Here is a 15,599-nt window from a genome sequence, read left to right on the forward strand (position 1 = left end):
TAGTGACAGGCAGTAATAGATGGGGTGAGATGGATGCAGGGTAGGAGTGGGTGCTATGGCTAGTGACAGGCAGTAATAGATGGATGAGATGGATGCAGGGTAGGAGAGGGTGCTATAGCTAGTGACAGGCAGTAATAGATGGGGTGACATAGATGCAGGGTCAGAGTGGGTGTATGGCTAGTGACAGGTCACAGTATATAGTAATCATGTTGCATGGTGTATCCCCAGCATTAGCACATGCAGTCTGCTCCTTTCCTCTATTAGTTACAGATATTGGATGTGTATTTGCAGGATATTATTGTACATGTTCTACAGTAACTTTTGCTTTGTTTGCAGCTATGTAAGAAGTACGGTCCACTCTTCACCCTATGGAGAGGAATGGACCCTGTTGTGGTTCTCTGTGGCTATGAGGTCATCAAAGACGCATTGCTAAAACATGCCGAGGAGTTCAGTGGGCGTCCATACAGTGCGGTAATTGAACACTACAGCGGTGGACACGGTAAGGCTCCACGGTTACTGTATGGATTCTTTGAATTGTTACCGTATTGTCATCAAATGTGTTGCTACTGATTCCAGGTGCCTATTTATTGTGGACTGCATATTGAATGTGACCTAGCCGGGATCCCAGGAATGCATTGCAATATGTGATCCTTTCAGCTGCATGTATTATTATTAATATACAGAATGAGCCGTGCTCACCTGAGGCAGCTTCATCGCAAATGTGCACTCCAGGTATGACTAGGTGATCCGTCCGCCTAGTCACGCCAGGAGTGCACAGAGATGGAGAAGCTCTCCATTCAAGGAGCACGGGCGTGCGCCCAGGTGGATGGGGATGCTCTCGCCAATTGGTGCGGTCAGGTAGGCGCGCCTAGTCACAGACGGAGCCACGACTAGTGTGGCTCCATCTGTACTTTATTTATATGGCGCCACAAGGGATCCACAGCGCCCAATTACAAAGTACATAAACAAAATAATCAAAACAGGAAAATAGTGACTTACAGTTGAAGACAATATAGGACAAGTACAGGGTAACTAAACATAGCTACATCAGCAGATGACGCAGACATAAGTATCAGGGTGGTAGAAAACCTCGGGGTTTGGTGCCATCAAAGAAGGTTTCAGGAAACATAGCTATAAGGGTTCAACAAAAACATTTAACTTTAGGAAGGCTAACTTCAGTATGCTGAGATGTGCATTAAACGACATTGAGTGGGAAGTTTTGTTTCATGGTAAGAACGCTTTGGAAATGTGGGATGCTTTAAAAGGGTTGCTGGCTAGCAATATTCACAAACAGAGCCGGCCTTAGCTATAGGCAGGCTAGGCATTTGCCTAGGGCATCCAAGCATGTCTAGGGGCATCCAAGCATGTCCCTGCAGTATCTCATGCTGGGAGGGACAGTCTGCAAACTAACTGTTACTTTCCAAATGTATTCAATCAGTACTGGTATACACTGCTGTTTACATTTGTCAAATAAAATGCACACTGTCCCTTAAAGTTCTTTAAACTCCCTCCTACATGCTTGAATGCCCCTGACTTGTGAGACCTCTGACAGACAGCAGAAGCCCGGTAACTGCAATTCCTGGACCTGTGACATTTCCACTGACTATATAAGGTTATTACTGGATGGCTTCTTATGATACCACATGTGTATTTGGAAGACTGCTTCACAGAAACCTGACATCACCTATACTGCTTGTGCACATGGGGGAGGGGGACCCTGCTATCCTGTGTCCCTTATCCCTGTGCAAACCCCAGGTGTCTGCAGGGACATAACATGGGCAGTGTTCTCCCCACACTTTACTTCCTAGTCAGTCCATGCCGTAATATTCCCCTGCCAGGATGGCATACCCTGTGAGGTCACATCCCTTGTATGCCCCTTTCACGGGTGCGAGCGCATGCACCCACCCACCCATCCTGCCACCCCCATCTCACAAAACGCAGTCACGGATCCAGGGAGCTGCATGGGCGCACACACTGACTGCAAGCACGCCAGCAAGCAAAAGTAAGTTTTATAAAAAAAGCTACTAGCATTACTAATGTGGGGCATATGTGTAAGGTGCATTACTGTGTGGCATTATGTGTATTACGGGCATCACTGTGTGCATTATGCAGGGTTGAACTGGCCCACAGGGTACCCCCCCCCCCCCCCCCCGGTGGGCCCCACTGCCTAAGTGTTGCTGGGTCAGATGCAGAACTAGCGGCGGTGCTAGGGGGCACCAGACAAAATTTTGCCTAGGGCATCAAATTGGCTAGGGACGGCCCTGTTCACAAATTTATCCCCATAGGCAGTAAGCGCAGGAGTACCAAACTCAAACCGATGTGGCTTAACAAGAAGGCCAAGGCCAGAATCGATAAAAACAGGCATGCTTTCAAGGCATTTAAATCTAATGGAAAGGAGGATTCATTCCAGTACTACAAGGAATGCAATAAAAGACGCAAAAATGCAATAAAAGCAGCTAAAATTGATAACGAAAAGCTAATTGCTATAGGCCCTCATTCCGAGTTGTTCGCTCACTAGCTGCTTTTAGCAGCATTGCAAACGCTAGGCCGCCGCCCTCTGGGAGTGTATCTTAGCTTAGCAAAATAGCGAACGAAAGATTCGAAGAACTGCTACTAAATAATTTGCTGCAGTTTCTGAGTAGCTCCAGACTTACTCCTAGACTGCGATCACCTCAGTCCATTTAGTTCCTGGTTTGACGTCACAAACACGCTCCTGTGTTCGGCCAGCCACTCCCCCGTTTCTCCAGCCACTCCTGCATTTTTACCTGACACGCCTGCGTTTTTTAGCACACTCCCTGAAAATGGCCAGTTTCCGCCCAGAACATCCACTTCCTGTCAATCACACTACGATCACTCGAGCGATGAAAAAACGTCGCTCGAGCTTGTGCAAATTTACAAAGTTTTGTGTGAAAGTACTTAGCGCATACCATGCGCATGTGCATTTTTGCCGTTCTTTTACTTAATCGCTGCACTGCGAAAATCGAACAACTCGGAATGACCACCATAGAGAGAAAAAACAATCCTCATTTTTTTTTTAAATACATAAACAGTAAAAGGTTAAAAAAGGAGAAAATAGGTCCATTAAAAGATGAATTTGGAGTATTGGTTAATGATGACAAATCAAAAGCAGAAATACTGAACAAATCTTTTTCACCAGTGTTCACCAGAGAAGAACTGACGGTGGGAGTCAACGCGTTTCGTCTCCTAGCAACCAGAGACTTCCCCCGTCTTGAGGAAGTCTCCGGATGCTAGGAGACGAAACGCGTTGACGCCCACTTCTCATTCCGAGCTCTCCAGCAGACTTGACCCACCAGCCTTAACATCTCACGGTTGCTCACGAGTCTCAGCACTTTGCCGCACAAACATCTCCGTCTACCGCCCGGAGAACCCTGCTTTACCTCCGTTGCAGGTACTAACGCCTGTGCCGCACGGCCCTTCTGTCTACTGCTGGGAGAACTCTGTTTGACCTCCGCTGCGAGGTCTGCCCGTGCGCCGCAGCAGGTGATCACCGGAGGCTATGTAGGATGGCAGCAGCCAGCATTCATTACATTCTGGAGACGAGCAGTGTCTCTGTAGCAGGGCGGCCACTATTCAATGTTACAGCAGTAGCTACATGGTAGCATATTATTTATACTACGTGCAATTTACTATCATAAAGGACCCTGACCGCATTATCTACAGGAACCAGCACGTGGGTAATTATTACTAACTGCATTATACCACTAACATATTAACTGAGACTGTGACTATTTATTGCGGGAGAGAGATATATATAATTTCATTTACTGGGACACCAGTGTTTTGATTATTTTACTGATCATCTGAGAGAGTTTGGATTAATCATTCATGATTGCATGCAATTTTATCAACTTTTGCTAATTGATGGCTTTTGTTACAAAGCGACTAATAAGCCACTAATTTTATGTTTATTGTTTGTTGTATATGTTGTATTTATGAATTATCTCTGATAAACTTAATTTTATTTTATATTCAAGTCTCACTGAGTCAATTACTCTCCACGACAGACTGCATATTTATCATTGATTAAGTGGTTTATGGCGCAGAATAACTGCTCTGTATCTGGAAAGCACAGTGTCAATCTTTGTAGATGATACTAAACTGTGTAAGGTAATTAATTCAGAAAAAGATGTAGAGTCTCTGCAGATGATTTATCTAAACTTGAAATCTGGACGTCTAAATGGAGAATGAGGTTCAATACAGACAAATGCAAGGTTATGCATTTTGGGACTAAAAACAAACTTGCATCCTACATATTAAATGGGGAAAGTCTAGGGGTAACAGTTTTGGAAAAGGATTTGGGGGTACTCATTGATAATAAACTTAATAACCGTATACAATGTCAAAGCGCAGTAAAGAAGGCAAGTAAGGTGTTAGAGTGCATAAAACAGGGAATTGAGGCAAGGGACGATGATGTAATTCTGCCGCTGTACAAATCATTGGTACGTCCGCACCTGGAATGTTTTGTTCAGTTTTGGGCACCACTGTATAAAAAAGATATCGGTGAACTAGAGAGGGTTCAAAGGCGAGCTACTAAACTGACGAAAGGGCTAGAGGGACTGGATTACGAGGAAAGGCTTACTAGGTTGAACATGTATACACTGGAAAGAGGCATCTTGTAGGCTCAGAGCGAAGTCTCGTAGTGACTCCCCGGGGTGTTGCTTTCTGGCATAGAAGTCGGACTTTAATTCTGCCAATGTGTGTCACAACTGAGGGCCTGAGCTGACGGGAGGCAGCCTCAGTTGTAGGGGCTGAGATGTACCGGAACCTGGGAGGTTGTATCAGACCCCTGGACATGTAAGTAACATGAAGAATAACCACCCGAAGGCGTGACCACGACAACTTGAATAAAAGTCAATGATGTTTATTTATGACAAACTCCATGCATCACAGTAGCAGTAAAAGAAACATAAAAGTCAGCAAAGAATAAATACAGTTCCTGGGAACTACAGGGTGGCAGGAGCCACAGGGCACTGGTAGTATGAGATAGTTCTTATAATCTTCTAGATGGAAAGTCCTTACCAGGCCCGACTGTAGCAATGGAGATAACCCAGGATTGTACCAGCTGGTGTTCCAGGAAAAGCTGGGCTGCTGTAGATAAAACGGCTGCTGTGGATACTGGCTGGAACCAGACTGTTGTTGGCACGGAGTGGATACTGGCTGGAACCAGTTAAATAATAAATGAACTTGGGAGCGATGAAATATGAGCTGAAGTTAGGAGTTTGAGAGCGGTGAAATTATAATACCGGTGGAGAGTGGTAAACTGTAGAAAGGACACCGGCCCTTTAAGAGAAGCTGTACTCTGCTGGAAGCTGGGCTGGAAGCAGGTAATGTTGTAGCTGGAAACAGATGAATCCAAAATGGATCGGAGAGTCAGGCTACCCCGCAGGTGGAATGCTGGTGCGGGTCTCTATGGTGGAAGTCTTGAGACAGGAGCTGGAACCTGGAAGACAATCACAGGAGAGAGACAAACAGGAACTAGGTTTGACAACCAAAGCACTGACGCCTTCCTTGCTCAGGCACAGTGTATTTATACCTGCAGCAAGGAAGGGATTGGCTAGGCAATTATGCAAATAATTAATACAGACAACAGATTGGTGGAAAATGATCAGCTGACAAAATCCAAGATGGCTGCGCCCATGCAGACACTTGGAGGGAAGTTTGGTTTGTAATCCATGTGGTAATGAAAACAGTAATGGCGGCGCCGACCACTGGAGACAGGAGACGCCAGGCTGACAAGTGCACATCCAACCACGCGGACACAGCGGAGGCCGCGGCTGACGTAATCGCCACTCTGACACTCTGCATGCAGAAGCTCAGGGACGGCGGCGGAGGCCGCGGGAGACGCCATGCCAGATGTAATATGGCGTTACTGTGACAGCGTCTTAGAGAGACAGGAGAGGATGCAGGAATGTGAACATTAGAATAACAGATGGGATCCGGTCCTGGAGCGCTGAGCCAGCCTTAGGAGGCATCTGATGGGTAAGAAATGGCGTCCAGATACCCGGATCGTGACAATGTGCTTGTGATGAATATTGTCACTAAACGCTGGAATATTTGGTTGATATCTGTTTTCTCTGTGTCCGGCCATGATAGTACCTCTCTTAGAGCTGACTCTTTTAGTTGGCCGATCAGGATTTCGACTTGTTGTCGTTTGGCCAGAGGATAGAGCCTGTACATATATTGTAACTTGTTCCTGAATTCTATCCATGAACTTGAGTCTTTCTTGTTCTTATCACCTGAGTATGTAGGGAGCCACGGTGCTCCAAAGTAATATGGGAGTGTAATGGTATTCACATTGGCCATTGCTGGTGATGTAGTTATTCTTGGTCCCGGTGTACCCGACGTTGTTCTTGTCAGCGGTGTCTTGGCTTTACTACTGTGTGGCTAAGTAAAAGCACAGTTCAGTCAGTGACCAGAGTCTCTCTTCTTATTATAGTCTGTCAGCCTGGGAGTCCGTTGCGGGGTAGGGGGAACCTTTATTTTACTTTATACCTCACATACCCCTCTGCAGCCTATATATCATGCTTCTCTGCTTTCCCGCTCTTCCCTCAGGCACAGTCAGATCCTCCTGGGTCTCAACACCCACCAGATTGTTCTCCTTTTGCACAGCCTCAGTTGCCTAGCACCCAGGCTGCAATTGTAGAATCCCAGACTGTCACAGTTCATCAAGTTTACAAGGGACACAATGAGTGGATAATGGTTTTAGGCCCTAATACAGATCTGATCACAGCAGCAAATTTGATAGCTAATGGGCAAAACCATGTGCACGGCAGGGGGACAGATGTAACATGTGCAGAGAGAGTTAGATTTGGGTGGGTTACTTTGTTTCTGTGCAGGGTAAATACTGGCTGCTTTATTTTTACACTGCAATCTAGATTTCGGTTTGAATACAACCCAACCAAATCTAACTCTCTCTGTACATGTTATATCTGCCCCACCTGCAGTGCACATGGTTTTTCCCAACTGCTAACAAATTTGTTGCTGCGATCTGGTCTGAATTACCCCCTTAGTAGCATCCTAGGTAAGAAAGGGTCTGATTATGGAAATATTTTAGAGATGAAATAGCAAGTTTGTGACAGGTGCTGAATGTGTGGTTTGAAGGAGATGAAGGAGTCAAGGATTACTCCAAGACAGCACACTTGGGGCCTAATTCAGAGTTGATCATAGCCGTGAAAAATTTTGCACTGATACGATCAGTTTCACAGACATGCGGGGAGACGCCCAGCACAGGACTAGTCCGCCCCACATGTCTGGCTCTACCCCACTGCACATGTACAAAAGCATCACAAAGTGGCAATGCATTCGTACCTGTAGAGTAGTGCCCTGCCAGTGCAGTTCCTGCGCACTGGCAGGGAGCTATTTGTCGCACTCCAGGTCACAGAGGCTGTATGTGATGTAACGCAGCCCCTGTGGCCCTCTCTGCGCATGGTCCAGGCATGCCTGTGTTGCCTGTACCACACCCCTAAAGTAGCCACCCCCTCCCACCCAGCGACCACCTCTGCTTGTCAATCACGCAGAGGTGATCGCAGGACTGAGACGGCCATCAGTTGTCTGACATGCACCGGCGCTTGCGCAGTTCAGACCTGATCGGCTGCTGTGCGAAAATGCACTGCAGCAATCAGGTCAGAATTAGGCCCTTGGAGGCAAGAGTAGATAGTAGTGCCAGAAATAGATAATGAAATTGTGAGGTTGTGTGGGAGGGTGAGAAGATGATCAGCTCAGTCTTAGACATGTTAAATTTAAGAAGAGATAGCAGAGATACATTTGGAGATATGAGTGAGGAGAGCAGGGGAGAGGTCAGGAGAGGAAAGGTAGATTTGAGTAATATTAGCATAGAGATGATATTGAAAGTCAAAATAATTGAGTTCACCTAAAGATGATGTATAGAGAGAGAAACGGAGAGGACCAAGAATAGAACCTTGGGGGACAACTACAGTTAGTGGAAGTGGGGAAGTGGGGGGAGGTGGAATCATGAGAGGAGACAGAGACGGAATGGTCAGAGAGGTAGGAGGACAGCCAGTAGAGGGAACTATCACCCAGACCAAGGAAGTGAAGGTTTTGCAGGAGAGGGTGGTCCACAGTATCAAAAGCAGCAGAGAGGTCAAGAAGAATAAGCAGAGAGTAGAGGCCCTTAGATTTGGCAGCATGGAGGTTATTGCAGACTTTTGTGAGGGCAGTTTCAGTGTGTTAGGGTTCAAGGACCACCTCTTGGTCTGAACATCAAATACCTTCGAACATCAGTCAGTGGTTTTGTACTTAGCAGCCGGCTGGAGACCAGAAAGAATGAGACAACACACAGGAGATATGTAGAAGCTCAGCAGGTCATTTCTGATCTGCCTCGTTGCTCTAGGAGCATTTATTTATACACAAATGAACAAAGGAATAAAGGCATGGCAGTGTATTAGCCAATCAAAGTACACCGTGTGCAAAGATAAGCAATTATTTAATTAAACCAATTATAGCATTCCTGAATATATTCTTATCACTTCTCGCCCATTAATTTAATGAGAAGGCCTTCTTCTTATCGTCATCTGGACATTAATCTTGAAAGTCTTCTTTCCAGTGTCACCTGGACATTTCAAAACAAACTCTTTTATTGTTCTCATCACGCAATCAAAGTTTTATTTTAGCCTGGGAGTTAAACCAAATGTCCTTGTAAATGCAGCTGGAGAAATCATATTTCTCTTAACAATAAGTTTCTCACAAAATATCTATGTAATTCATTTAAGGAAATTATATATACTAGCTGGCTATGTTCATTGATTATAGCAAGGAACATTCTAATCAATACCAAATTATGAAACATAGAATCACATAACTGCTCATTGGGTTAAAACTAATTATATAGCATTATACATCTTTTAGCTACTAAATACAAAACTTACAACAATTATTAAGATGTTTTTATATTTATAATTGTTCTAATTCCTTTAAAACTATAAATCTACAGGTGTGAATTCCTTAGCCTAACGAGCTACCATATACATGTAGGGAGGTTTTGCTCTGTAAGATTATATTTTTAACAAGCTACTGACTTCTTATCATAAAATAAACATTTTGATGGCTACAAATTTATTTCTAACTGTTAATTGAAAGCATAGTGCTTATGAATCAGAAATACAAAACCTATACAAAATGGAGTCTTTATGTTTAATGAGTTTTGCCTTATCATTCCCTTCTCTTGATTCATAACTATTATTTCCTACCTAACAGGACCATAGTCTTGTTTTTATCATGATAGGTAACTTATACACATGCATTCCTGCTGCAGAAATCCATGCATAGGACCCCCCCACCCCCACACACAGTCTGTGGTCTTCTTCTAGTGAGAAAATGATCCATCCCCCATCTATTACAAGCACATGATCCTTTTCTTTAGTTGTCCCATGTTAAGTCTCTGGGCTCAGCAACGTTTAGGAAATGATGAGGTCTTTACATTAGTCACAAGTTGTCACATCTGTACTTTGTCTGGTAGTGATTGGATTGCGGTCTGACTTTTGCGTAGATTTCAGCAAACATCAGGTTCTCGGGTCATTTTACCTTAGGATAACAGTAATAAAGTGTAAGTATCTTTCGAATTATCCATATAACACCCTTAACCACAATGTATATAACCTCTTGCAATCAAATATAGTATCCCTGAGATCCATCTACCTATTTCTGTACCTCAATGGCTTATTTAATTAATTCTGTCTGATTTAAATAATTACAACATGCTTCTGCCACCATCAGACTCATTTCTCCATCCTTAGTAGTAAGGAAGCTTAAAAGCATTCTTTGGGCTTGCATTGAGAGCGGTCCCTGCTGTACCAAATGTTATTACATTTTCCAATATAACTCCTGACACTGTCTCAAAATTAGTGTAAAATTATGGAGAAGACAATTAGTGTCACAATCACTGACATTCCCATTATGCATCCCCACAGGCTTTTATCAGGCTTGGGACCCAACAGGTTAAACATGGTATTAGTTTTTTTTAAAAACCTAACTCCCCTTGGGTGAAGATCTTAATGCTGATTTCTTCTTCTGGTTTCCTTGGTGCTGATTTCTTCTTCTGATTTCCTTGATCTTAATGCTGAATTCTTCTTCTTTTTTTCTATGATTTTGATGCTGATTTCTTCTTCATCTGCTAAGGCCTTTCCTTTTGATTCTGGAGTGTTATTTCTGGTATGAGCTTGTACCTTTATTATGCCTACTTCTTTTGGTTATTCTAAAGCTCTGAATAACTCCATAATTAGTTGAGCATGTTTTATTGGCTTTCCATTTGACCCCAGCAAATCTCTGCTCTTTCATATAAGGTCATAATCTTGAGCCTTGCTCCACAAGTAGCTTGAGTCTGTATAGTTTTCTGCTTGTATGCACGCTTTTGTTAAAGCAACAAGCTTTGCTTCTTGTGCAGAATGCTTGGTCGTAAGGGTCCTGATTCCAGAACTTCAAATGCTGTAGTTACTGCATACCCTGTTTTAGGGGTTCCTTCTTCATAATATCATGATTCATCAACAAATAAGGTAAGATCAGGGTTCAGGAGGGGATTCTCAAACACATTCGACAATGGAGCAGTCTTTGAAGTCTTGTGCTCCATTGCTTCTTGTTCTCCTTCTGCTCCCGCTTGTCCTGATGATTCACCTTCATCATTAATGCCTGCATTATTGTCTGTTTTCCCCTCTTTTTGATTCATCAATAGGAAGAAGTGTTGGTGGATTCAGGACTGTCCATCTTGCAATGGTTGCATGAGATGCACTCAGTAATGCCACTTAGCATTTGGTCAGTCTTGATGCTGACAGGTGCTTGGTTCTTGCTTGATCCAGTATCTCTGTTACAGCGTGGACTACTTTATACAGTTGATGTATAATGTCCGCCACCTTTTTAAAAAAATATTGCTGCTGTTACTTGTTCTGACACAAGATGGCGCTTCTTTGATAACTGGATCCAGCTGGGCTGAGTAATATGCCACTGGTCTTTGCTGGGTTCCATGTTTCTGAGTGAGCATTTTTAATGCATGCACTTTATTTTCATGGCAAAACAGGTTTAAAGGTCTCCTGTAATCAGGTAATGCCAATGCTGGGGTTGTTATTATAGCTTGTTTCAGCTGCTGTACTGCTTCTTCAATGGTTTCCCTGTTCTCCACCGATGCTTCTTTCTTTGTTTACTTGTATAGAAGTTGCATCAGTATTGAGGCTGAGGGTATCCATTCTCTGCAGTGTCACTATAAGTTAAGGAAAGGCTCTGATTTCTTTTACCATTTAGAATTACCATTATTCTGTCTTCTGTTAGATGTCTTCTGTTTCTGTTGCTAGCATGAGGGCATCCACATATTGGATAAGCTGAGTTGTTCCATTTTTTTTTGTTTTCATTTTTGTAGGACTAGTGCCATTGCTTCAGAGAATTCTGACAGGCTGGTTGTGCCCTCTTGTGGCAGTCTGGTCCAACAGTATTGTTTACTTTCTTCCACAACTGGTACTGCATGAACGAGCCAGTACTGAACTTCTGTTCCAACTTGCTTCTTCTTCACTGAAAATAGTGGAGTGTTGAATGGTGATCTGCATTTTTTAATAACTCCAATATTTCTGTATTTCAGGATTTGCTCTGTAATGGCTTTTGACTGAGCTTCTGTTAGTGGGTATTGTCTTTTAGAGACTGGTTGCACACCAGGACCTATATTTACTAATAATCCGAGTTTGTCCGATTTGTGTTTTTTTTCTAAGTCCCAACACGGGAATTCACTATGCACAAATCTCGGCAGCGTTTGGGCTATTCGTAATGGTTTTAACGGCAAAAGTCAGAAATACGAATGAATAGACCATCGGTCAAACGCGGCTGTTATTTCATACAACACAGGTATTCAATATTCATTCATATTTGGGTGTTAGTCTCTGAATGCTCAAGTGCGGGTGTATTTTTTTGTGATTCGTTAAAAAAAGCAGCAATAAAATAGACCTGCTTTTTCCTGGCAAGTTTGGATAATCTCACAGGTTTTTTCGGTTTGTTTTTTTGCCAAGTACATGGATTACAAAGAAGACAGAGCTACACTGGATTGTGAGTAAAATTTTATTTACAGGTACCCCGTGGATTCTACGTGGAGAAGTGGACCGAGCCTCGTGTAAACGTAGGTAAGTATGTGTGTATGTAGGTGTGCATGTATGTAATAAAGTTTCACTGTCACGGTGTGTGTGTTCTGTTTTTTGTTGGGTATTTTTTTTGTAGTAGTACTACAGGTACCAGCGGGCCCGTTTTTCCACTGCATGCTGGTACTTGTGGTTCTCCAAGTACCAGCTTGCGGGGGAGGCTTGCTGGGACTTGTAGTACTGCTACAAAAAACAATATTCTTATTTTTACACTTGGCTATCAGCCCCCCATCCGCCGCCCTTGGATGGGGGGGGCAGCCTTGGGCTTCACCCCTGGCCCTTGGGTGGCTGGAGGGGGGGACCCCTTGATTTAAGGGGTCCCCACTCCTTCAAGGTACCCCGGCCAGGGGTGACTAGTTAGTGATTTAATGCCAGGGCTGCAGGGACCTATATAAAAGTGTCCCCCGGCTGTGGCATTATCTCTCTGACTAGTGGAGCCCAGTGCTGGTGTTAAAAATACAGGAGACCCCTACGCTTTTTGTCCCCCGTATTTTTGGCACCAGGACCAGGTGCAGAGCCCGGTGCTGGATGTTAAAATATGGGGGATCCCCAGTCAATTTTTCCCCCATATTTTTACAACCAGGACCGGCTCAAAGAGCCCGAGGCTGGTTATGCTTAGGTGGGGGGACCCCACGCAATTTTTTTCTGTTTTTTAACTCTTTAAACTCTTTTTTTAAGGTACACAATGAAGCCCTGCACGGATCTTACAGATCCGGCCGTGATTCCTTGTGTTTTGTCAGGCAGTGTTTTACTCATCACTCCCGTAAAACACTGCCTGACATTACGAATCACATCGACATCGGAAAAGACGAATGAGGAAAACTCAGCAGCTTAGTAATTGACCGTATCAGGATTCAAAAAGTTGCAGTAAAATGCACCCGATACCATCCGAGTTCAAACACACTTAAAAATGGCTAAAACACGAATATTAGTAAATATACCCCCAGGTGTAGGTGTAATTTTATTGGATCCACTTGAAGATTACCCACATCATGCTTTCCCTTTGACCATACCTTTGCTGGGACTTTTTCATCCATTCATGTAGGTCTTTTGTATCCTTATCTTCAGTGTTCTTTATAGTTATGAGGTAGATGGCTGCTTCCAATTGGTTCTTTACCTCCTTTGATTCATCAAAGGATTCAGTTGCTGGAAAATTCAACTCCTGCTGGGGTGTACTGTATTCTCGCTTGGATAAGCTTCAGTACATTGCGTCCCAGCAAATTCACTGGACATGTACTTGAGGTCAAGAACTGGACTGGTATTGGTGTATATGTATCTTTAACTTGCAAAATAACTGGTTGCTTTCTTTCAACAGGACTGTAGTTCTTGCATCTCCTGTCCCTTTAAGTGTTTCTGATGTTATTCTTGTGGTACCTCCCTCTGCTGTAATATGCTTCGGCTGGCTCCAGTATCGATTAGACACAAACATTCTGCTCCAGTGGGCAAGGTGACTGTAATCATACCTTCTGTTGTTTCTTCTGGAGATGTTATGTTCACTGGGAGGTACATGGAGAAGCCTGCACTTCATGTTGACTGTTGTGCTTGTGGCTGTTTAGACAGCCAATCCTGATTCATTAAACAATTTTTCTTCATATGTCCTTTGGTCTTGCAGAAGAACCATCGTTCATTTGTCTTCATTTCTTTTTTGACATTCGGTCTGGTACTTCTTCTGCCTTGATCCTTATTATTTGCCTGTTTCCATTTTCCAACTTCTTGTACTACATATATAATACTTCTTTGTGAACTAATTTTGTCTTTCAATTTCTGGATTCATTTTCATTTTAACTCTTGAGCTGCTGGTGCTCTCATCTTCTGCTTATGGCACTACCTCTGTAATCTTGCCATGTAATACTGACCGCTTTCAGATGTCTTTCTTTCCATTTCTAGTGGTACTGCGATTATAATTTTACAACCATGTTCAGCTACTTGTGCTGGGCTTGTAGCTATTTCATGTGCTGCTCCTTTTCCCAATAGGGCTGTACATACTTGGTCTAAGTCCACCCATGCTGGTGTTCAAATTGCATATACTCTCTTCATGTAAGACCAAAATGCTGCTGGATGCTTCCTTGGGTTGAGCTTTTAATACAATGTCACGCATATCTGAGGCAAACCACGGTTTATGCTGCTAGTTACCTATCATATACTGCTTAGATTTAACAGGAGTGAACGGCATCAAATCATTACAAGGTATTTTGTCTGGAGAAACTTGATGTCCACTAAATGAGCATACTATGGAATCTTCAAAAACACATTTAGCACACACTGAACATTTTCTCTGAAGATAATGTGCATGTTCTTTTAAACTGGCTCCATCACTGCTCACTATCCATAATGTTCCTTGTTTAGTGAGTGTGATTGGAGGTACTGTTGGTCCTTATAGTTCTGTTATCTCAATTGGGGTCTCTGGTATTGAACATAATGCTGCCCCATATGGTGATAGTATCTGGGGTCTTTGTAGAATTGATGGTGAAATCGTCATTCCAAACATTTTTTTTCTTCTATACATAATGCTGCTTTTTGCCACACATAGCTAAATTTGTCCACATTGCTACTTGGTCTGTATACACTTTATTCTTGGAGGCAAACTATTTCCATTTATCACAGTCAAATGTCCCCCCAGTGCAGGTAATTCTGCTACTTTAGATTTCTGTATGCATTTTTAAGGGCCTGCTTTTCCTTCCTTCTGTTGAACAATATCTATGGGCTTGTCTGGCCTTGACATTTCACATAATTCAGGAATTACCCACTTCTATCAAGACTGCAATAGAGTGGAATACTTAGTAATTCCTTGTTTGTTAAAAGGTCCCCTCTCCTGTAAACAGGATTACCCTTATGGGACCCTTCAACCCTAAATTCTGGCTAGAAGAATCTCCCACACAGACAATGTTTATGTGAAACCCTCTCCCAACGCAGTTTTTGCTTCATCTTGTTCTAACAGTGGCCACGGGAAGTTTTTATCTGTCTCTGGATTGCGGACTAATGACTGGAATTGCTGTATTAACTTTGCCTCCCTGAACTGGTGAGAAATGTATTAACAATCCTCCCCAACTAGGACCAATGAGGGGTAACAAATATTGTGGATCTGGAATGTGTTCCTATCAAAATTGTTAAATTATCATAGGGATCTGAACCTTTTCCTCTAGAGACCCCTGCAGTTGCTTCTTTTGATAAAACTCCTATTACCTTGGGCACTCTATGTTTGTTTGCAAAACAATAATACCAGTACAATTTTTAAACATTTAAAATTAAACATATGTTCTCCCAATTAACTGATTGATTGACCAACAGTCACGAATAAGAAAAATGCTAAATAAAAGGTACAGTTGGCAATCATGACAGTATCACACTTTAAACTCAGTTATCTCCTTCTATTAAAAATGATGTGTCCCGTACACCCTGGGCAATCATACCTGAGCCCCCCTCTCTATTGACTCCAGCATGCACTTAGGGCAA

General features: G+C 43.1%; 1 protein-coding gene across 1 annotated transcript in view; it reads left to right on the top strand.

Annotated features, from left to right (window-relative positions):
• The first annotated feature begins 340 nt into the window (after window positions 1-340).
• The window catches only part of LOC134927092 (cytochrome P450 2C31-like), a 218,087-nt gene continuing 202,828 nt past the window's right edge, over window positions 341-15,599 (top strand). The window contains exon 1 of the mRNA XM_063921095.1: window positions 341-499. Coding sequence (XP_063777165.1) covers window positions 379-499 — 121 coding nt within the window. The 5' untranslated portion in view covers window positions 341-378. The remainder of the gene's footprint in view (window positions 500-15,599) is intronic.

Source organism: Pseudophryne corroboree, chromosome 5 (assembly GCF_028390025.1).
Source record: "Pseudophryne corroboree isolate aPseCor3 chromosome 5, aPseCor3.hap2, whole genome shotgun sequence".
Lineage (NCBI taxonomy): Eukaryota > Metazoa > Chordata > Amphibia > Anura > Myobatrachidae > Pseudophryne > Pseudophryne corroboree.